A 24,800-nucleotide genomic window follows, 5' to 3' on the forward strand; every position below is an offset into this window, starting at 1 on the left:
TAAATACTAAAAATTGTTTGAATATCATCTTACTGGTTTGCTCACTACGCTTCATTGGATACCTTTACAATCTTCTGTTTTTCTCGATACAAATAATTCTTTAATCTAAAAGGTATCTCGTAAAAGTTTAATAAACATTTATAACTAACTGCGAATACAAAAATAAAACGATAATGTCGAAAAGCTGGAAGGAAAACAAAATTAATAAACAATACACCGATAGATAATCGTAATATGATAATAATTCCCGCTTAAAACATTTTATCCAACAATTATTCATTGATATATAACATGAGATAAAACAATAATTATTAAAAGCTTCCTATGTGAATTATTCACCAACGTATAGCGTTAATAATAAAGTTCTCTCAATTAGCAAATGAACGTGTTAAAGGCCAGAGGATAACGATCGTTTTCCAATGAAGTTGTCCGCGAGCGTGTTAACGTTTTGTCTTTTTTTCTCGTTTGACTTCGTACATAGTCGACAAAATGACAGGAATTCCCTCGGGGCTGAAAATATGCGATGCAATCTAAATCCACGATCACCGCCAGCCACGAGAACGAGGAAAATGAATCGATGGAAGAGTCTGTTTTCGAGCAGATATGCGACACAATATTCGTTCTGATACCAGAAGGTGTGTGCACAATTTTCTTAAAAAAAGAAAGGAAGAAAAAGCAAAAGAAATTGAGGGATTTTTCTTGAAATACGACTCTCCATGACGTTTCAGCGAATCGTTTATTTTATGAATTTATCAGAATAAATGGAGTTCTCTAAAATGATAGCTATTTTCCATGACAGAAATTTCAATGTTTCGTTTACGAACTATATTGATTCTATATCGATGACTGATGACTGTAAACTGGCCATAGATGCGTATTTATGATGGGGTTCTATGACAGTGCCGCGACTGAAGCAGCTGTTCCTAAGTTGGAGCCAGCTAGGCATCGAAGACAGAGTACAATTAGACGCGAAAGTGGCCAACTGGTGCTGTCCTAACAGGCGACAGCTATACAAACCTTTGCAAGAGGCGTTGGTTCGCTGGGAAACTGTGCAGGACACTCAAGGTTAATTATTATCAGTACAAAACTCAACACTTCGATTCTCTCATTATTTTTCACAAATATGGTTCATGATATTATTACATCTGTTAATTCAAATGCTCGTTTATTACGAATAAAATATCTCGCTATTTATTACTATTTTTACTTCTGACATTTTCCTTGTTTTCGCTTAATTCTTTGCAAATATTTGAAAAACATTGATACTAAATAGTTGATATATGAAATATTTACTGCAACATCCACCATTAGCAAAATAACAAAATATTCAAAATCCCTTTCTTTCCAATGCATAAATACTACTTTATGTAAATATAACCTCTACGTCACGATCGTCGAATTGGAAAGAAAAAAAAGAAAAAAAAAAAATAGAAAACCTCGACCGCCTCCAACTCTCGATGTATTATAGATTCGGGCCACGATTGATTAACACATGATTATTCATGAATTATAACAGGCGCTCCCGGTTGCGAGCCAGGTATGGTCTCGTTTTCCTGTGATCCTCAACTGGAGGAGGAGTTGGTCAGCGTTATTTACAGCCTGGAACTTTTGTTCAGCAAAAATCGACGAGGCAGAGAGATCGATATGGACTACGAAATTGGTCGATGCACAGAATTAAGAAGAGAGATGTCCTTGAATCTAAACTGCGATGGAAATCTATGCTCGATTCTCAGTGCAAAAGACAGGGCACCTCACTCTGTGCATAGTTGCAGCTACATAGCCGATTTTAAACGACCTGACGAAGAACTAAGCGGTTATCTGACCAATTAAGCATCGATCGTTATATTTCAGCTCATTTTCATCTCTGACGTTCTGTCTGGATTTATCGAAAATTCTCTAAATGTAGAAATATTGATCCTTTCTTTTGCGAACAATTTGTGTTCGGTTATTCTGGATGAGTTTCTTTAATAGGAGAGACGAAGTAGTATGAAGTATAGCGTAAGTGCCAACAAATATAAAAAAGTGTAGTTAACTAGAGTAGTTTGAAAAAAAGGTTAGGTTTCTTTGCGATAAAGAATTATTTTTCAAGGCATAGCCAATGAAATTTCACGATGAAATTATAAATACACTAGGAAAAACTAGTTAATAAGAAATTATTCGAACGACAACAATTTTATCGAAAATACCAGAGATAATATTTTATCAGACGAGTACTATAGTTCTGTTGATTAAAAATACAATATATAAAATAAACTGCTAATTTATCTGGCTTACTGTAATAAAAGCGATAAATACTTGTCATGGTAAAGATTAATTAAAAATAACTAATGAATCTGCTAACTAAGATTAACCAAAAGTATCTAAAAAATTGAAATAAAAAGGAAAGTTATCTTAGAAAATTATCAAAATAAGTCGACAATTAATTAGCGACATAAAATGTTTTATTAACCATCGTTATACGGTCAAGGTGTACGAGCATACATTTAGATAACATGATTCAATACGATAATGAAAGATGTCATAAAATCGTATGTTAATTCTCGCCACAAAAATCACCTTGCCTATCATCAACACCATTCTTCTCGTATCAATCCTTTTTTTCGTTATCATTTTTTCTTTTTATCATTTTCTGTTTTCTTTTCTAATACATTTATTACACAGCAGTAATGAGTTTATTCAGGACGAACACTGTTTCTTACGAGAGAAAGGTAAACGTTATGTAATACGTGTACACATGAATTAACCGCGAGAGCAAGGAACATCCTTCATAATCTCTCACTTCGTTATCCTTCGGACTATAATTTTGTGCAGCTTGGCAAACCAACGGGAACGCAGCCCTTAATCGTTCACGACACTCATCATCTTTAATTATTATTTACAGAAACGTCATTTAAAATCAGACTGATTTCGAGTTGGATCCAATGCGGTCCTCGACTTCGGTTCCTTCGTTAATACGCCAAAAATTTGCTTCAATGAAGAATGTCTAGGAGAACCTAACTTATTCCAGATCACATCAGGCTGTTAAGTACTATAATAGCTCGCTAGATGGCGGCTACAACGCTTTAGAATTATCTCAAGTGAGATCTGGAATAATTAAAGTCCCTTTTTTGTATTTTTTTCCTTTTTCCATTTTTACTTTTTTGTTTTTTTTTTTTTTAGAAAAATTCACGAGTCTAGGACCACAAAGGAGAAAAGTTTCCTGCTTGAAACACGATTAGCTATTCTCCTTGCGGAGGAGAGGGTCGCTCGAGGTCGAATTCAGTTTGAATCACAGCTGTCTGACAACTATCATCCAATAGTTTGATTGGACGAGTTTCTATTGCTACTAGTTTATTTATTATTATTATTATTATTATTATTTTTTACTTTTTTTTATTTTGGACGATATCCAGCTTCTAGGGCCTTGACGAAACAACTCTCGAAGAAACACTCCAGGCAGTGACTGTTCTCTAGCATTCTGTGGTTTCTTGAAACTTCAAAGAAGTCTGAATTTCATTTAAACGAGATTGCTGTCGAGTTGAACGTGGTGTCGCCGGGTTTTCTTCATAGAAGAAATCATCTGAGGGGAGTTTGTATAACAGTGACGATATTGCACAATCTCGCTCTGATACTTGGACACGCGAGTCTGAATTTATAAAAAGTCCAATTTTGGCGACACCAATCTCTCTCCTCGAGCTGTTTCGCTATTATGGCCGTGATACTTGTACTTGAACTCTGGCTCGTTCTTCAAGATTACATAGCACATCTGCAAGCAGACTGTTTATTTGTCTTGTCTCAACCTAACTTAGGTTCCTTGTGTTCCTTTCTTAAATTAGAAAACAGTCCGCCCTAAGCACCTTGAGGAGTTTCAAACTGACAATTACAATTCTTTTAGGGGCTTTCTTGCACAATTAAATTGGTACTGTTAAGCTAATGAACTCCAATTACACGTCATATTAATTACAAAAGATAGAATGCAACAATTCGTTCAATTCGCTAAATACTGTAACACTTACAATCCAATTACTATAAACTGTAAAAAAAATTGAGTTAAACCAGGAATTTGTTCCACAGTGTTATAGCATCTATAGTCCATTAATAATGATAAACAAACGAAACCAGTAAGTAAAATTTTGTTCACTTCACTAAATATAATAATATTGACAGTGCAATTGTTAATTACATTAATAACCAATTATGCAAGAGGGCCAATTGTCCGACCAGTTGCCCAGGTACAAGTATCCTCAACGAGTGAGACTCGACCAATCCAGTGTCAACGAGATCCCTGGGTTCGGTCAGGACAGCTTGCACTTGCTTCATCCTTCGATCCTTCCATGAAAAGCGAATACTTTGAAACTGCGCTACAACGCGCATCAGCTATATAAAGACCGATTCTCCAGATTGAGAGAAAGAATTTTGTATTCAAGCCTTGCTTCTGTCCCTTTACGAGACACTGAATCATCTTTACTCGTCAACTTTTAGGTTTAGATTTCTATCTATGCGTAAGACAGGCCAAGAACTATTGACAAGAGTTTTGATAATTTTCGTTGAGACGATTAGAGAGAGGAGCCAAGGCTTTCTTCCATTTTCTCTCTTCAAGACGCGTGTGTCATCCTCGTTTTCACTTTATCTAAACGGTACGCTTAGTTTAATCGATATTCAGTTGATAGTACCATACCATGTGTGCCGCTAAATAAATACGTTTATTGACGAACGTCCATCGACAAACATTTGCTACAGTCTCTTGTTTGACAGCGTTTTATTGCTTAGAGGAAAACGTGTTGCAAGTAGACTGTGGACATTTAGGCAATTTTGTGTTCTTCTTGTTTTGGGTGTTGTATAAGTGAAATGATGTAATTTAATTAGAAATTTCGGTACTTTGTCTTGGATATTCTAGATATTTTTGTATACGTGTATTCCGTTCAATTTTGCACATTTAAATTGCATACAAATGCAGAAAAATCCGCAGTCTAATCGTGACACTTATGTTTTCAAAAAGATAAGACACCACGAAGAACAGCGACATCTATCAAATGGACGTTCTACGACTATCAGCTATCTTCGGAGCCGTTTTGAAAGGTAACGCATAAATTATACCACGTTTGTAATTATAATCAACCATTTATAGTTGATAAAATCCAGCAGAAATTAATCGTAACGTGAACCTAAACGGTATGGTCCCGAAGTGAGGTTCTGGCCATTTGAAAGTCGCACCATCGTGAATCAGTTTATAGAAGCAGGATAGCGACGTCCATGGGATTTTCGAGGAAAATAAGATCGGGTTTTGGTTATTACACTAAAAGTTATACTCCTGTTACGCTACACAGGCGCATAAATGATTGAACGACTTAAATAAAAACTAACGAGTTAAACGTACGAGTAAAAACACATTTGCCCATACTAGAGGCTAAAAATTATACACACGATCCAACTGAGTACCATACACGCGCCATTATACACGAGATATTCTATAGATGAGACTCTCACCGCGAACCAATAACGTTTCTCATACTTTCTTCCCTTTTATTTTTTTCTTCGCTTTTCTTCCTTTTCCACCAGCAAGATACCAAGTTCGTATCGAATATTTTTGTTCTTTCTTTTCTTTTTTTTTTTTTTTTTTTTTTTTGCTAAGTGATATTAGTTTTTCCTCTTGATACGAACTCTTCTTGCATAGGAAATTATTTCAGTGTTTTTGTACGCGGAGGAGCGGCTTAGCTAACATAAAACTTGATAAGAGAGGATAACCACACTTTTGCCTAATCTTCTTCGCTATTATTCTTTCTTTCTTTTGTTTTTTCACGAGATTTTTATTACTACTTTTTCTTTCTTTGTATTTCGATTAGCTTCTGTTTGTTAGTTGTTTTATGCGATTTTAGTGTTTTATGGGTTCCACCGAGCAATAGATAAAAAATGGGGTTTTAGAAACGAATTTCTCTGTTCTTATTTCTTCTCATTGTTTTTTCCATTTCTCACTGGTTTCCTCTCTTTCTTCTTATTAAATAATTGCTTTTAATCGTTATTTCAATGCAACATAGATTTTTCTGTTATATGCCTATTCGCGTTTTAGGAAGAAAGTATATGAGTACACCTTGGCCTGAGATCAAATGACTAGCATTTCCGGTTGTTGTTCGCGCCACTGTTTTGGATACGCAAGCGGTCTTGGCGGCGCGGCCGCTTGCCTTTTACGCTCAACACTTCCCTCAGCTTGTTACTTCTCTCCAGGCGACCTCTCTTCAGTGCTTGTGTAGTCCGCTTCTCGTAAACCTGCATGTAATTTTCATTGACACTCAAAACTTTCATTGAAATTGATCTTTATAATATGCTGCAATATGGAAAATTAATCTCTTTGTATTTGGAAGGATCGAGCTTTTCAGTTTTAAGTGAATGTTAAAAGTAATCTGATATTTGAACCTTAAAATGAAATGTTTGGCTACTTCTATCGACAGGTCGTTATCTCTGTTATACTTCAGCAATGGACACTTTGGTTAAGCAGGTATATTAGTTGATAATCAGCGTTGGATCTTGAAATATGTATTTTGGCGGCGAGCGGTGATCATGAAATAATTAGCTTCTTTGTCTTACGTTTGTAAAGTGTTCAGGTCTCCAGTAGCAGTTTCAAATTATACTCCACTTCGTAATGCACTATTATCAAGTACATATCATTATTCTTGGGGAAAAGCGGAAAATTCGATAGTGAAGAAATAGTAGAATATAGTTTATCGTCACAACCACTTGACGATAATTTGTAATTTGTATCAGTGTAATGAATCAATATTAGTTAATTTATTAGTAGTGTGATAAGGAAATAAGTATTCCAGGGAACTGGCGTTTATGTCGCTACAAACACCATATTCTCGCTTATAAAAAAAAAAAAGAAAAGTTAACAGCGAATTACCTTCTGCGCCGACCGAAGCTGAACTATCCTCTTCTCAGTGCGTGCACGAGATCTTTCGTCGCGGGTGTCTGGTCTACGGGTTGCTTGTTGTCCATTTTCGCTTCTGTCGGGGGCACGTTCCGGCGATGCTGGTGTTGCCGTGACCGGTACACTGAAAACTATGTTTGGCAGAGAGTCCTCCTCGAAGCCTCGAAGCTCTTCCGGTGCGTCTGGCGTTGGCGGTGGAGTTTCAGGAGCGATCGAAGGCGCTGTGGCTCGGTAAACGGACATACTGGGATGTTCTATCAGCAGGTCCTCTAGCGGTGATGTTTCTACGTTCACGGGACCAGCCCGTGTAAAACATGCGGGTGGTGTTACATACCACGACTCCTCCAGCGCCGACGTTCCGTCAACTGCAGGTTTCAAAGCTCGCTTATAGCATTACTTCTCCAGTGTACGCTCTGTAGATAACTTACACTGTCGGTCATAAGTATTAGGATATCTATTTCGTACAATTATTGCGAAACTCTAGGAAATTTTACTCTGTGTAGTATTTTATATTGTATGACATGTACGATACGAATGGATTAATAGATTTATAATAAAACAATCGAGAGATAAAAGCAATGGGAAACATCGAATTCACGTTAATACCAGGAAGTGTCCAAATACTTATAATTGCTAGTGTTTTTGTTTTCAGGGCAGACCTGAAACTGCCTAGAAGAAGTGAACTGCAATATCGATGAAAGAAACGCAACGCACTATTAAAAACTCGATCGAGAAAAAGAAAACTATGAATGTAGTACTGAAACTTTCTCTAATTATAATCTTCGATAATATTATTTTCAGGTCTGCAAACACGTTTTTCGAAATTCTATTACATTGTTCTACAATGAATGTCTGCTCTACGATAAAGCATCTGACAACTAGTTTTGATAAAGCTATCATTTATTTTGAGATGAAGATCTGTAAATAAGTAGCATCCAAATTCATATAGCTTCTTCAAATGTTTAGGTTTGCTTGTCTCGCAAGTTCGTATACGTGGCATATAAGAGTTGTTTGATGCACAGATGAACCGGTATGAAAAGTTGAGCAGAAAACGACATTTATTGTGTAACAATGTAATATTTTTAATCGTCATTGTTTTTTTATAGACTAAAATGTAGCTTAGGTTAGTCAGATTGCTTAAATTCCATTTGTTTAATCATTCTCATAATAATCATGTGTTTCGTTAAAAGCTAATCATTATATATGATATATATATATATATATATATCGGAGTAGATCAATTTCAAATTTCTGATCAAATTTAAAAAAACCTGTCATTTGATTTCATTTATCTCGATATTATTTGAATTCAAGCAATCTGACTTGAAACGGATACCTAATGGAAAATGGATACCTAAAATGGAGTCGAAGAAAGTGGTGGAACTTGCTGGATTGTCTGCAATAAGGAGAGAAATTGCGAATGAATTGTTAAAAGCTAAAAATAAAAGTACACAACATCGTCAGTAGTCTGTAACACCCTGCATGCATTAAATGAAGCTTTTTGTTTCAACCCTTGTTTCAACATCATCTCTTGTTTCAACCCTTTACAAGAATGTAATTCATACTTCTTCCCTCTATACGTTTTTCATACACCTACTTTCATAAATTCTGCAAAATTAACATCAAAACGTCCAATGAATGAACCTAATTATAAAAGATATAAAATACAGTGTCTACCGAAAAAGAGAAAAATCAAATTTAATAATTTTCCATACCGATAGTATTCAAACGTTTCTACGCCTAGAAGAATTATAAAACACTCACACTCTCACTCTCCCTCCCTCCCCCCCCTCTCTCCCTCTCTCTCACTCTCACTCACTCTCTCTCTCTCTCTCTCTCCCTCTCTTTCTCTCTCTCTCTCTCTCTCCCTCTCTCACTCTCTTTCTTTCTCTCTCTCTCCCTCTCTCACTCTCTTTCTCTCTCTCTCTCCCTCTCTTTTTCTCTCTCTCTCTCTCTCTTTCAGCAATGCAAAATTCGCACAGGCAAGCGAAATGAAAAAAAGAAAGAGAAAAAAAAACAAAAGTTAAACTCCGAAACTTTGACATGCAATTCTATTTGAAGTAACAATACGAAACAATACAAAACAAAATAAATATCAAGGATAAAACACATTCTGCCTATTTTCCAAGCTCGACAATAACTACAGACAGACCTACCAAGCTTAAAACTAGCAACCACCCTAAACAGCCTGGAAGACAAGTCAAACAAACTTCATTAGGAAAACAATCGGGCAAGAAAGGCCTCGTTATTTTCCAGCACTGGAGTATTCGCATTATTCATCGCTGTATGGTCCAAGGCATCTCATTTTACACCCGAAGGGGACAGAAAGCTTCCCTTGGCGTGTGAGAGGCAGTTGGACTGCAAGATGTGATTTCTATGTGTGTTTCATCTATATACATATATATATATGTATATACAGATACAAAATATATATATATATATATTCGAATTTCTCGAGATCCCCTTTGGAAAGGAACGTTTATCTCGCTCGTTGAACGTACCAGCACGGTCAATGAGGATCCAGTCATCGCCCTCAATCTCCACCTGACTGAGCCTCGCCATTACTGGATGGCTCTCCGGGGTTTCGTTATTGGACTCTTGCCGTGAATCCTGCGCGCCGGAGATATTACCTCCGAGTAGGTAGTTTGCCAAACTGCTCAGCATCCTGACCTTCTTCTTGCTCTTCAGCGCCTATAATAACAACGGATAACGCCACATTTTAGAAAAATATTCGTAAAACTTGTAATGGCACCGGTAGCGTAATACTGATATTCGATAATCCAAGGTCGATCGTGTTTTGTATGGACGATGAAGATTTTGGAACGTTTGGTCGGTGATATTCTTGACTAGAGACTTTTTAGAGGAAAGAATACGATTGGTAGCTATTTGTTGGGCAATTTGAGACTGGTGAAATTTGATCGTCAGCGAGTTAGGTTCACTAAGGTTAGATCTGTTTTACTTGCACAATCTTTGACTGCTGAAATTCTTGGTCGGAGATATTTTAGACGAAGAAAATGGGATGTGCTTGCGATTGTTAAATAATTTTGGGATAAAAGAGCTTGATTCCGCACAGTTCCGTTTACTTTATCTGGATGACGAAGATTGAGACCTTTGGTTACTGAAATTCTTAGTTAGAGATTTCTCAAGCAAAAGAATGTGACATGTTGGTGGCTGGTAAATATGATTAAGAGATTAATCCTTTGCACTCGAGGGACTATTTTTCGCGACCATGGTGTTCCGTGTGGCAGCTCGAGAGGGGAATAAGAGACGACAGTCCTTGTTTATCTTAGATTTCGACCTCTCCAACTGATGAGAGCTCAGTATTGGTTCGTAAATAGATTTCTTAGCTCTTTTGTATTGTTTGTTATGAAGAGTGAAGTGTTACACTTTAAAATGGAGATGAAATATTTATGCTGAAATTCTTCCGAAACTATGGTTCTGGCAACGTCTCTGACGTTAGTTCAGATTCGACGATGGTGGCAGAAGTATTATAGTTTCGTAAATTTAGAAACTCTAAAAAAATAGATATGGAAATTTGTTTAATTAATTCACATATTCTGCAAAAGAACAAAAGACAAACCAATGATGCATCTTGGCAGACATTTTATAAATTATTGTAAAAAAGAAAAAAATAGAGAAAAAATATTAAAAAATCATGTGTTCGAAAATATAATATTTCTTTAAGTTAATTTTTTTATAAAATCATTTTATATTACCTACAGGACACTCGTTACATACGCGCCAAATCACCTCGAGTTGCTGCTACGCCTGACCGAAAAGGCCGTCGAGTGCAAAGGGTTAAAATGGCTAAATTTGGTAAAGTTCTATGTACGTCGGTCGGATTATTTTCAACTGTACGCAGCTGCAAGTAATCGTCGGGAAATCTCGATTTTATCGGACAATGGAGCGCGTGTAGCAGAAAGTGCGTAGTAGAACGCTATCGGGCCCATGGTCACCATGTTATAATTATCGCGACGCGTATACGACAGCACGAGCATCATCAACGTTGAATTATGTAAGTAAAGTGGCGATGGTTGAACAGAACCTTGCGGTATGCATGGCAAATTCCAATATTCGTCGAATCCTGATTATCTACGACCGACGTTTCTCGTACGATACCTTTAGGATCGCCAAGTGTGTATCCGCGAGGCCTTGTAATTGCCTTTATGACGGTTGCGCAATAGAAAAACGTGAGCCGCGCGTGAGAACGCTTCGCTTCCCCGCAAATGGGACACCGATGCCTGCGTTTCGTTATTTATCGAGTCGCCGCGTCACGCTGTTGCACGCGGTTTGCACGTTTCGCCAGACCACCCTTCTCCCTCTCCCCTCTCCGCTCCCCACCTCGTTTCAAATTGTCGTTCCTTGTTCGCTTTTCTACTCGCCAGAGTAAAAAGGAGATTCCTCGAAAACGATTCTCGCGGTCGGAGTTGGATTTCGAACGAACCTGTGTTTAGTAGAAATATACCGTACCTATACGTAAATCGCCTACCAAGGTTCTTTTTTTTTCTTTTTTTTCTTTATTTAATTTTTATTTGTCCGGCTGGACATTCGGTAAATTTTTCTAGCTTAAATTTTCCTAGCTTGCGAAGGTTTTCCTACATTTTAGAAAAGGATCAATTTATGATTGACGATTTTCACTCGTCGGAGTGAAAAAAAAAGAAAGATTCTTCGAGAACGTTTCTCACGACCGATGATGAATTTTTGAACGAGTTCAATCGAATTTGTGACCCGTTTGATGGAAATATACTGTGACGGAGGATTTTATACATTTCAGAAAAAGGCTAGTTTTGGTCAACAATTTATTTGTTAATATCTCTTTGTTAACACTTAGCCAACCGAATTGATTCTTTTTGACTTTAGCAACGCGTTTTCCTTTTCTTTTATGTTGTTATTATCAGTTATTGTTTAGCTGGAATTGTTGCTAATTAATTGCGCCACTTTCACTGCTTTTATAAAGTACAGTATATAATAAAATACAGCAATTTAGTAGTGTTAAAATTAATTAAGAAGTTACACTATCAGTTATGACTAAATAAAGTTATAATCGAACGATAGCACACTGTAAAATAATATTAAAATGCATTATGAATTTTTAATTTCACGTTCAAGTCGTGTTATTTATCTTTAGTCATCTTTAATGCTCTTAGTTTTACCTATATTTCTTTATACTTTTAATATATACTTTTAATTTGATGTTTTGTATAAACAATATGTGAAATCGTTAAATAAAATCATTACCGCAAAATATAATTAACCACTTAAATAATTTTTACACTTCTTTGTTTTTTAAGTAGCGAATATTAGTCGTGGATATTTGGAAAAATGCGCTGTAGGAAACGTATAGCTCGCTATGGCCTGCGCGGTTGGCTATGTGTTAATATGGGAAAAGAACTAATTCATTGGAAATTTCGAGATCATATTTTTGCGCGAAACTTGAATATCACAGTAGCTCTTGCGATATAATTGAATATTCCTGTAAATATGAATTTCTATCATTTAGGAAATACACCACTTTGAGATAGTTATGCAGAATGTGGCATATAATGAGTGGTAACCATTTATTTCTATAAATAGTGGTGCCATCGAAAAAGGTTAATTGAATTCCTAACCTTTATGGACAAATGATTACGCTACTGTGGCGATAGTCAGTTATAGCAATAGTATATCACTGCAATCCGCAATATAGCAATAGCAATAGAAAATGAAGTATCGAGCTTGTGAATGATGAATTATTTTGAAAAATACGAGGGAATACGGAAAGACGTTTTAGATAAATGTTATAGATTATGAAGCAATACAAAAAGCATACTAGAAATTATTTGACCTTGCAATGACTTACAGTGTTGCGAAAGCCACAAATGAAGTCGTATGTTAAAACACTTACGAATACAAACTTGTATTTTTTACTGCATATTCTTGTAGCTGATACGAAATTGTTTAGAAAACACTGCGAGATATGAATTTTCAAACTTCACGTGTCATTTATTTCGAATAATCATGAGTTTCATGCATTTAATTAGTATAGTGACAAGCGTAATAACAGGTATAGCAGAACTAAATACATAATATAGTAATAAAGATAACAGATAAAATAATTATGTCTATTGCACAAAGTATTATAATAGTACTTACAGATATCGTTTTTCTGCGTTTTATAAACACTAAAACTTTATAAACACCACTAAAAATAAAAAAAAGAAAATTGTAAACACGTCTGAAAAAGTTATTATATCGAAGATAAGACGCAAATGATAGAAAGTACAGGATACAATGAAACAGATTAACGAGGACGTGCCCTTGAGATTATCTCGTTATATGAATTCGGAATAAAATTAACAAGAAATTCAATTATGGTACGCGCATGATGAATAATAACACACGATGTTTCTAACTGTGAAACAATTTTCAGTTTACGCTCGTTCACTCAAGCAACCGATACTAACGTATACCTACTTTAACATTCCAAAAGTCCACCGATACCATAGGAGCAGATGATCCCAATCTGACGAATCAAACACAATTTAAACAAAAACTAGCTCGAAGACCATTGAACGAAACTTCGAATAGTCTTCGAATAAACTTCTCCTTTGTTCGCGACACGACCTTGCGATCTTTTGGTAAGAAAATTAAGAAGAACGTAAAAAAGAAGAAGAAATATAGAAAAGAGCACGGAAGGAAGTAATTAAAATATAGAACGCATCTCGATTGCGCGTCTATTCAATGATAAGGCAAGAAATTCGATAAGATTGTGCGCGAAAGTCGCGAAGGAACGTTCGCGTCCACTCACTATGCACGAATGATTCATGGACCAGTGAAAACGCGACCGTCGAGTAAGCGTGCTTGGTCATTATCGCGGATAAACATCTGTTTTGCTAATTTCATTGCTGAACAGATAACGGATTGCGATGCAACGTGATCGACCGCTGCTCTGTGATCGCTAAACTGCAGACTTTTATGCAAATTCCTATTTTTATGAGCATCGAGTAAATGTTTGAAACTACATCGTTGTAAATTTCAATCTAACACACAGATTCCTATAAAAAGTTGCGAATTTTTTTTATAGTAACTACCTGGTAGTTGAAGCGTTAAATGCGTGTGTAAATTTCACTAAAATAAAGTTCGATGCCGAAGTTAATTAAATGCGGTTGCGCGTTCTTGTTCAACCTTGAAATCACTCCCGATCCAAATGCATCGAAATTCGCCAGGAAAAGTTGAATCGAAACGGAATACCTTCTACCAATTAAAATCCAGCCCTCATTACAGACGCATTCAAACCACCAAACCACACGATCTCGAATAACGAAATGGCAGGTAACAAAATCGATATAAAATATCTTCCATCCAGTCCACCCTCTCTCAAACGGACCAAACCTCGATCGTTTCGATCCAATCTGACTTTCAGCCATTTTTTTCACGAAGCGTAATACACACCTGGTGTGAGGCGAGGATCGTATCGATTTCGAGCGTGACTCACGTGAACCGCGAGCTCACGCCAGGGAAACGCGAATTACATGGTCGAAGCACGAATTTTTTCAAGGCACTGGTGTAAATATAAACTCGTGTCTCGACTTTCCTCGCGTCTGCATCATCGGTTATGCCACGTTCCGACACAACGTGAGTACAGCAACACGTTTCCGAGAGTTGATGCGTGCGCTGTGTTTTGCCACGTTCCTTAAATCTGGCAACCACGTGTCATACCGTGTCGAATCGCTCGGCCACGTTCAATTTACACTGTCTAAAAATGCTGAGCTATCGTTACAAACCCTGTGCATAGCTGCCACATCTCCTGGTCGATACAAAGATCAGAGACACCCTCGGCAACTACTTAAGAATGTTACACAGAGTATCTTATGGTATTCTACGGGGAAAGAAAGTATAGAAAACATGGAATACGTTCTTGAAGATTTATCAAATACCCTTGAACTTAGTAATTATCGACTGATCATTTGACAATGCTCTTGAAGTTTCATAGCGATTATTTGAAAATCCGTGAAAACAAAGCACACGCTGTTTACGCTGTCGTGATGTTGTGATGTCGCGTTGTGTCTTCATTATTGTAAGTGTCTCGCCGCGTAATTATGTTAATGGAATGAGTTCGGCTTTTTGCGCTTCTATCTACGCATATATCCTTGAATCGCGTAACTTCCAATTGCAAAAATCTTACGCCCATCTTTTATTCTTTTTCTTTTTTCCTTTGTTGTTACCGTGTATCGTGAGACTGGCGTAATTGTTGTTAAAAGATAAACCGATTAGGCGTTATGATATGACAATGTCGAGTTATTATGAATAGATATGACGCGATGGAATTCGAAAATCGAATGGAAGCGCGATCATCCATTACCTATATGGAGGTTCATATTGTCAATCTTTCTTGTTTGTCAATCGTTGTCGTTGTTTGCGAAATTAATCACTGTATAGTTGTACAATATATATTTGTAGTCTAGCATAATCGTATAGTGCATGTTTTCTACAGTTGAACCTTGTGGATATCTTGTATAGTAGTTTTTACAATGAATATCATATAGTCAAGTATCTTTCAAATGGACCTAATGTAGTTGCAGATCTTTGTAATGAATTTGGTATAATTAAGAATTGTTATAATAAATCTAGTATAGTAGATACTATTGCTACTACTATATAGTGTCTGTAACATTGTTGAACAATGTTAAATATTAGTGTATTCAACTATTAGTTGACACGTGTATAGTTCAACCACTACATAAATAATAAAATACAAAATAATAAAGACAAAGTGATAAGGTAATAAGGAAAATAGCCAAGTTAATACAATGAATTATAGTTGCTGCGAATTAAGACGACATGGAATATGTCAAGTAATATTTCACTATAAGTAATGTCTTGTTCGGAGAATTCTATAATTAATCTAGAAACGCAATGGCCACATTTCTATTATTCTATCGTTAGTTACTTTTTTCAATCGCTTTCCGTTCTTTGTTCCCTGGTAATCTTTTCTCTTTTTTTGTTCGTCTAAAATGCGCGTTATCTTATTTTCCTTGAATATCGCACGAATAACAAACGAGCTTCAGAACTCTGCTCGTGTTCCTCGTGAATCATAATCGGACTAATCGTACTGGTTACGGTAGAGGCTTATCGTTACGTCAGAAAAGTCGCTGATTTCATCGCTACAATTGTAACTCTCCGATATTACGACAAAACACACTGTTTCGACCCATAATCGTATCTAGAAAATACAGGGATTATTGTCTCACGGAACCCTTTATTGCTATGCTAATCAAATATTATTGCAGAGTATTAATTATAATTCTATATATAATTCCTAGATGTGGCACCAACGAATTAATGAATCGATGTATATGGTCAATATAGGCAATTTTCACAGTGTATAAACCCACTATAATTACTACTCCGCGCTTTTTACAATACTTCTAACGAGATTATATTATACACGCTGTTATAAAATAATGATAGTTGTTGAGGTATTTGGTTCCAGAGTATTATACATTTTTTGCAAATAAAGTAAAATAGTAAAGTAAGAAGTAAGAAAAAGGAGAACATTTGAAGAGATACAAATGTGAAGAAGAAAGAGAAGACAAAGTAGGATATATGACACGAAGAAAATGATGGAATTATAACTTTCTTCGGTTTCGAAATGATAGTATGACGAGTCTTATCTTTCTAAACAAACAATTTTTTAATTAATTGATATCTACAAATTAACACGATAAGAAAGAAAACTATCTGAAGTAGTAATTAATAGTCCAACTATATGACAACACGAAGATAAACAAGTTAGTCGACGTCAATACAATAATTCCTTCTCATTGAACAACGAACTATTTTTCTCAATTAACTTTCCATCGACAAAGCCTCTTTCTTGAACCTAATCTTATTGCCGACAAGAGACCTCTTTCTTAAAGACCCGGATTTAATCCCAGCAGGCATTCCTATCTATAACCTCGACATAACCTCAAAGCGCTCGCAGAATCCCCTTTTCAGCAAAAACTGAAGCGAAATTAAACTGGCTGGCTGAAATTAATTCTCAATCGATTTGAAGAAGAATTGCTTTACAATCAGTCTGGAATCGCGAACCGACGCAGATCTGACAGGCTGGAATTACTCAGACGTCGAGTTAAGTAGGCGGAAGCGAATGCCACGAATATGCGAGAGCACGTAACGTCAATCTATCCAACGCGTTGCCTAACTGTTTCCGCTAATAATTCAACAGGCTCGAATCCACTAGCGCACCATTTGTTTACATCGACGATAAGATCTTTAAGCGACACGTAAAGTCTCGTTTAGATTAGCATGTTATCTGACTTTGAACAATTCGAACTCAAGCAACTTCGAAAAACCTATTTTACTAGCGTAAACAGTTAGATGTTCAGATTAGTCTAGTTACTTGAATTCAAGTTACTCGAACAACTACATTTTAACTTCAACTACTACTTACAATTAGTGTGAACGTGGCTTAAGTTAGTCTCGAAAATCCTCACATCAGTAAGGAAGTTCGTAATGAGCCTGGTGAATTGTGTCAATAAATCCCCATCATCATGACGAGACAAAAATCGATAAAATGCGTTAGGGTCACCAAGAAACGAAAACAAACATAATTTCTTCTTCTTGAATTTCCTTTTTATTTCATACGTTTTTATTATATGAAAATGTTAACAGATAGATAAAGAAGAATATTAATAATGGCAATATCATCGAGTTGTGCTATACTGCTTCGATAGAATAGATGTAAATGAGGATACAACGCGCTAGGAATTTAATTAAGGTGAATACCCTTGAATGCCTTAGAATGTTCGATTTTTTTTTGTAGCGTAGGGCATCGATTAAAAGAAAGGATAGAGAAGAAGATATTAAGTACAAAATATTGCTTATTATACCGATCATATGGAATTAATGTAAATGAGGATGCCAACGTATCAGGAATTTAATTTCAATTTATTTTTCATTAATTCAGTTATTATTTTGTAATTATACAATGCTGAAAATAAAATACTATTAAACTTATTTTCTTTCTTCGTGACGTAAGTTTATCAATGGAACTACTTCAATGAAGTAGATAAGTGAAAATACAATGTTTAAAGAATTGTTTATCAATACATACGTATATTTTTTTTCAATTATATTATCGTTCCCTATTGTTTACAAATTTTCGAAATCCACAATCAGAATTAAAGTATAAATAACACAAATGTATTTTGACAATAATTCAAATAAATCGAATGACAATAATTCACATTCATTGACACTGACACAAACTGAATTTTCTGAAAATATACAACATATTGGAGATTCATAAGAGAAATTACATTTTCTGCGGATTAAAGCACATTGAAAATCGAACAACGAAATCACATTTTCTGAAAATTAAAGCGGATTGGAAATTCATAATAAAATATCTTGGATTACATATACTTTATTTTATTATATTATATACGCCTTATTAAGCCCTTGAATCGGTAATAAAATAAGTACTAATTCTATTAAGCAAATACGTTTTTAGAACCGTATAGAGATGACCTATGAATTCTAACCTAACAAATACTACGCGTCAGAGTCCTTCATCGAAGCAAAAGCTGCACTCTTTAATTGGAAGAGAACTGATCTAATTACCAATTCAGTACTAATGGGAGGCACGTACAACAAGATAACATCAAAATAAAAATTCTAATAAAATACAGTAAACTGCTGAGCCAAGCATGAACAAAGAAACTTATTGCATTAATGCTCTGTAATTCTCGCTTAAGGATCGTGAAAAGAAATTTACTCAAATTTTATGATCACCTGAGTAGGAATTTCTGGAAACAAAAAATGCATAAATGGGAATTTTTATCAAATCAAATATATATATATATATATATATCTGATAGATTCTAACAGGCGCAGGAACAAAAATAACCTATAATCTCGTCAATATGTTAAGTTAGCTCTAACAGTAAGGTTCCCTAATCGTGTTTTTTCCAAACCATTCTAACGATCAAATAAAAATCAAGGCCGCCAATCCTAACGAGATATATAGAGGCGATTCAGATGAAACCAACGTTGATCCATAGAAACACTGGCTGTGTTAATAAACGTTTCACGTTATCGCGTAAATTCTTAGACAGGGAATATAGCCTACTAATCACCGATTCAACTCTAACGGTACCCAAACAATCGTCATAATTTACGATTCTGGCTTGTCGTTGAATCTCCTCTCTCCTTCTTTTTCCCTCTCAACGAGCACAGTGAGTGTCCCTATAACGGAGGACCGTTGTGTCGCGGTCTTTCGCATCGAATCCATCTCGCTTTCCAAGAAAACCTTCAATGAACTCGGCCGTTCATTGGCTAGACACGAGAAAGCAATTCTCATGACCGACCAAATAGATCCTAACACCAGAAATATTGAAATTGGTGGATTTCGGAGATCTTTATATTCTGCAATTATTAGAAACATACAGGCAATTTTGCAAAAATTAATATACTGTTGATAGGAAACACGAGAATCCACTTTTTCCACTTTACAAACGTTGAGAACGGTCACGTGAAAGTTTCCTACGCTAATTCTCTGGTGGCCAGGCAATGGATTACAAGTTAAAATTACTAGTCTTGCAGAGAAGCACTCGTAATATTTAAAGTGTACGTAAAATATGTAAAATATGTAAAGTGTACGTAAAGTACGATCAAATTAAATCCATGCTGCATTACGGATATATTATTAGAAAAAGAAAGAAACGAAATTGTCTTATACTATTAGAATCATAATCAACAGATAAGAATGTAGAAAATATTAGTATACTTGAGCAAAAGACTTATACTCTTCGCCTCGCTCGCCAAAATATTGAAACAATACTTTCGTGAGTCACAAAATTCAGTGTTTCTAGCACTTTCGTACTGTAAAGTGTATTTCACAAAACATTTCCGTTTCTATTCCGGAAAATTATGTAACTCGATAGTTTACATAACAAGCGAGCACAACAAGCTCGTTGGCATGTAGCAACGAAATTGCCGATTAAAACGGGGTCAATGTGTTTTAACGCGCAACACAGAAGCTGGAACGACGCGAAGAAAAGTTTAAGACCGGGGGAAGGCGTCGATGATGCAACTCTCGCGAAGTTTTGCGAGCTTTCTAATAATACTACGCGAAGACGATCGATGGAAGGCCGAAATAGAGGAGCCGAGGGATCATTTCAGACGAAAGATGGTATGCATGGGTCTACTCAGGTAGAGTCGGGATACCATTGCGAATGTTCGGAGTTGTTCCAACAGAATTTCAAAGAAACCTTCACCATGAACTCCATTCCACGGGATTGAAATAGACTAGGTGAAGTTTAACTGTGATCTCGAGTTTAGACAATATCAAGGATTCTATTACGTAAATGTACACAGTTTATACGAGGCTTCTAATTTTGGGGCTCGTTTAGTAATTTAGTCACTGGTTGCGTCTTCTACAATTTGTTAAAAGATGGACCCTCTATACAGTTAGTTCTAAAATTCTCCCGAAACTTCGAGTTTTCATTTTTTATTTAATAAAATAAATGTAACGTAGAGTTAAAGCTTTTATTGATATCGCTGACTCATTTATGATCTACGAAAATTTGAACGAAATTAATAAAAAACCAGTTAGTTTTAATTTATACTTCGTGCATAATTACATAAAAGCAATTTGATAATTTTTGTTTATCCGAGAAAATAAGAATATGAATTAAAATTGAGAGACTTAATCTAGCACTGAATTGTAATCATCAATGATTCAATATTATATCAGTTGAAGTTTAAATTTTTTTGCAAGCTATAAAAATTTGTTCAAAAGCACCGGATGAGTAGAATAAAAGAAAATAATAGTTTTGTACGAAGGAAACTTTCCAAACCTAACCGAAGCTCAAATCATAACCCCAACCTACCCTAGCCAGTATCTAATTTACGAATCTAACACAAACTCAAACTTAACCTCACTTATCTACAATCTTGACACTTTGATTTATTATTTTGTGAACATACATAGTTTTCGACCCAGAAGTTTCTTAAATCTAGGTTTTACGTTTTTTCAACTCTCCAATATTAACCATAATGTAGAAATCTATTAAAAATATTTAATATCGCCAAACGAAATGTAGCTAAATTAAACAACCTTACTCAATAATACCAATTAATTAATACCTATTACGATTATCCGTGAATCCAATAATACCAATGAAGTATTAAAATGCATAAAAGAAAAAGGAAATCAAATTCCGTACGCGTCAACTCAACTTCTCATTAAATGTTATGCCATAATTTGTAACCCCAATCACCAAAGTGAACCGCGATTTCACCTTGAATAGTTGATCACAGGCTCGATCGAAAATTCGATACCGAAACGTCGATCTAACGTTCCCATTAAGTTTGCGATATTCATACCAAGGCAGCCGTAGTGTCGCCAGTACGACGATCGTGGAACAAAGACAACCTCGCCAACGGAGAAAGACAAAGAGACAGCCTGAAAACGCATCGTAGAGCAAAAGAGTCGACATTACTATACTCTCTCCGTATACCCCCTCTCTCTCCCACGCTCTATCTACCGATCCCTCCCGCCAGAGTTTCCTGGCTATCCAAGTAAACAAACTCGTTCGACGAATCCAAATCTCGCGCGCACTACCGAAGAGAGGAAGAAACCGTTCTAGAGTCGTTCCTCCGTGTCGATGACGCGACCCGTGAGATAAAACGATGCATCTATATCGATATATGTATGCCAGAATAGACTCGTTTGGCTCGGATCATATGTTTGCGAACGCAGTTGCATAATTCGACGTTTAAGAATGGGTCATTTAAAAAGATACATATATACATGTTAAAGGAAAGAGAAGAAAGAAAAGAAACAAATGGAAAGCATCGGTGACAACCACTGGCCCCCCGTTGCCCTTGCACTTCCAACAATCTTGCGTCGATCAACCGGTCGGTTACCAAGCGTATTACTGCCACTGCATTGTTTCGATCGAATATTCTCCCGGCTACTATACGTACATAATGTATCCGCGTCTCTGTCGGCCCCACTCGCCGCATCATTCCTCCTCCGTTTTCGTGCTCTATCACCGCGACGCGCACAAAACCACGGTTCTACATCTTCGCACTTCGATCCTGACCGCGTTGCAAGGCCGCTCTCTGTCTTCTTCTAATCACTTTCACGAACACGCGCCTCTATACGCTGTACTCGGTCGATAACGTCGGTACCGTTCGACGTCACACCGACTTAAGAATTACGTAGGCGAGTGCCGAAAAACCGAGGTTTCCGCGTGTGTATACACTCACAATCATAATACGCCCGTAGAAGACACATGTATATGGACGGACACCAAGAGGGACGCGCGTCGAGCTGCCTCTCTGTGACAACGACCTTGATCTCGAATTCGCGCTCTATCGTGCTCTCTCTTTCTCACACCCCCATTCTCTCGTTTTCTCACTCTCGCTTCGGCAAAGAGGAACAAGGAACAAGTGGGCGCATAGAGAGCAGTTTTCCTTCGATGCAGTAATAACGTAGTTAAGCAGAATACCCACACAGTTACGCGCGGTGCGTCTCAAGATACTCGGCCTCCGACATATTCACGCACACGCATTCGAACTTCTGGTCAGGATCGTCCCTTCTCCCACGAAAGAACATCCCTCTTCGTTTCGTTAACTTCGTGTTCTTCGCCTCATCTCTTTTACTATCTACCTATCTCTCCCTTTCTCGAGCTTCGTTACCCCCTCCCACCCTCGTCGCACTCACTCCTACACACACAGCGGTAACACACAGCGTAGACATGTAGCGAAGAAAAACCCGAATAAACGAACAGGCCCGTGTCAAAGGGTGGTTTCGTACGACTCGATCCTCTTTTTCTTTTATCTCGACCATAACAAATAACTGATCGTTGTCTTGCGTATTATCGGCGTTTCGCGCGATGCCCCGGGGTTTGGTTGACCCCCGCGATACGACACTGGCCAGAGAAACAAGCGACACACGTCTATGTGTTTAGAGAAAGAAAGAGGAAGGAAGAAGAAGTGTATGAAGAGAAAAGGATCCACTCGCCTGAACAGTGTTGCGTTTGAGGAGCCGTGGTAGGAACTGCCCGTAGTAATAGTCGTCAGCTGATTTCGACTGGCTGGCTGGCTGAACAGTCAAGCCGTTGTTGAGGGGCGAGAGCCGAGGTACAACATGGTGGTGGGGACAGCCGTATAGGGGGGAAGCTTTTAAAGCAATATCAGGGTCGTATCATCGTACGACGCCCCTGTCGCATCGATCTCCTCTTTTCTCGGTTATTTCGCAAATCTTATCTGAATTTGGAAAATTAAAAATCTGACGATTCGATAGGAAGTCATCCTAGTTCTATCTATAATATTAAGGTCTTGCTGTTTACGGGAATTCTTTACTAATTATGTTTTCTTTTTATAGGCAGACTTATTCATCAGAGATATAGTTTAAAGACGGCACTGTATTTTGAAAAAAATATAGGATGAGATTCGAAATTGCGTGGGGTGTAAGAACCACGAAATTGAAAGAACCGTTAATGCAGGAAGTGGAAAATCAATGAGAAGCTCCGTGACTTGGTTGCTGGTAGTGCAAGGCACTCGTATAAAATATCTAGCACGGTGATAATGTAATTCTTAACTGTCGTTATTTATATTACGCGAGATATAATCGTTGACCCACCTTCAATAAGCAACCCATTTTTACGAGAATAAATATCAAGTGCCGATCATAGAATTCAATCACATATATGTTAAAAAGATTTTGTCAAGAATACATTTCCATAAATTGAAAGAATCGAGAAACAACGCAAAACGTATTTCGGGTGATTTTTATTTTTATGCTGACCTTCATCTTGGCTGCTGAGAATTCGCACCCGGACACGTGCGAGCAGCTTTAGCAACGTTAACTGACGTAATGTGAATCTTTCGTAATTTAGCGTACGCGACAGGTAAGTATTTTTTTAAAGGAAGAACCCTCACAAACCGAAAATTCGACGGGGGCCTGACGATTCATTGATTCGTCAGTGAAAACAATTCGGTAGTGAGGGAACGCTCAGCTGGGCGAACAGCTGCTGGCCGCTGTTAACGCTTGAACACTTGGAAAGCCTCATTTTTACCTAGTCTACTAAAAGAATTTCCCTTTTTCCGAGAAAATTCCGTGTCTAAATTATTTCAGGGCCAAAAAGCCAAGTCCAAGTCTCTACCTGAGAATATACCTGCGTAATGTCTCTTACCATTACTTTTCCTGAAAATAAAGTAGCTTCATTTAGCTCGTAGCGACATCGTGTTGCCTGTAGTGGCAATCATATGTAGCAGTGCTTCTCAAAATAAAGTAAAGTTAACCAACTCGATGTAAAAAAGTCGATAGTCGAAACGTCAAATCCTGCTAAATAGATTTTTGATCTTTATTGTTTTAAATTGTAATAATCCTGAGAGAAACTTTCTTGCTTGTATATTTAGGTTATGTTTCATCTATGCTTAATATAGACATAACCTTGTCTAAACTGTGAATGTAGTATCCAATGAAATGTTGAATGTAACCATCGAATACATAAGCCTTTGTTCTTTATTGTTTTAAGAGTCGTAATAACTCTATAATAAGATATTTTGTTTCTTTTTTTTTCTTTTTTTCTTATACAATGTCTAGTTCATGTTTAGGTTATGTCTAGTTTATACTCTAGTATATACCTTAATATAGACATAACTTTATCGAAACTTTAAATATAACGATGCTGTAATGTTTCCTTAAAAATCGAATAACTCCGTGTAACGTTTGTTTGCTGGATTAGAGGTATTCGTAAATCAAACGTAATCTTATCGTTGTTTACAAATGAGTTTGAAGAGGTTGTATGCGCACGCTGCTATTTCATACTGATAGCTACGTAGAACAATGTATGACGAAATTGGCGAAAAATTAGAGCAGAATGGATTTCGAAGATGGAAT

General features: G+C 36.7%; 2 protein-coding genes across 8 annotated transcripts; one reads left to right on the top strand and one right to left on the bottom strand.

Annotated features, from left to right (window-relative positions):
• The first annotated feature begins 371 nt into the window (after nt 1-371).
• Nucleotides 372-3,154, top strand: LOC138187903 (uncharacterized). Its single transcript, XM_069129171.1, has 3 exons — nt 372-635; nt 901-1,065; nt 1,517-3,154. The coding sequence occupies exons 1-3, from the start codon at nt 524-526 to the stop codon at nt 1,828-1,830; spliced, it is 591 nt and encodes a 196-aa protein (XP_068985272.1). The 5' UTR covers nt 372-523; the 3' UTR covers nt 1,831-3,154.
• TP53INP (Tumor protein p53 inducible nuclear protein) lies at nt 3,113-22,546 on the bottom strand. 7 transcript variants are annotated; one of them, XM_069129165.1, is made up of 7 exons: nt 13,355-13,713; nt 13,034-13,082; nt 9,403-9,592; nt 8,256-8,297; nt 6,875-7,266; nt 6,562-6,621; nt 6,117-6,243 (listed from the first exon to the last, which is right to left on the bottom strand). In XM_069129165.1, the coding sequence occupies exons 1-6, from the start codon at nt 13,360-13,362 to the stop codon at nt 6,595-6,597; spliced, it is 708 nt and encodes a 235-aa protein (XP_068985266.1). In that variant the 5' UTR covers nt 13,363-13,713; the 3' UTR covers nt 6,117-6,243; nt 6,562-6,594. The 7 variants fall into 7 exon arrangements, with proteins under 7 accessions (XP_068985260.1, XP_068985264.1, XP_068985261.1 ...); XM_069129159.1 differs by lacking the exon at nt 6,562-6,621 and having other exon boundaries at nt 3,113-6,243; nt 13,355-13,705; XM_069129164.1 differs by lacking the exon at nt 6,562-6,621 and having other exon boundaries at nt 6,169-6,301.
• Nucleotides 22,547-24,800: the final 2,254 nt, after the last annotated feature.

The sequence above is a fragment of the Bombus flavifrons genome, chromosome 16 (genome assembly GCF_040668555.2).
Source record: "Bombus flavifrons isolate JBK064 chromosome 16, iyBomFlav1_principal, whole genome shotgun sequence".
Lineage (NCBI taxonomy): Eukaryota > Metazoa > Arthropoda > Insecta > Hymenoptera > Apidae > Bombus > Bombus flavifrons.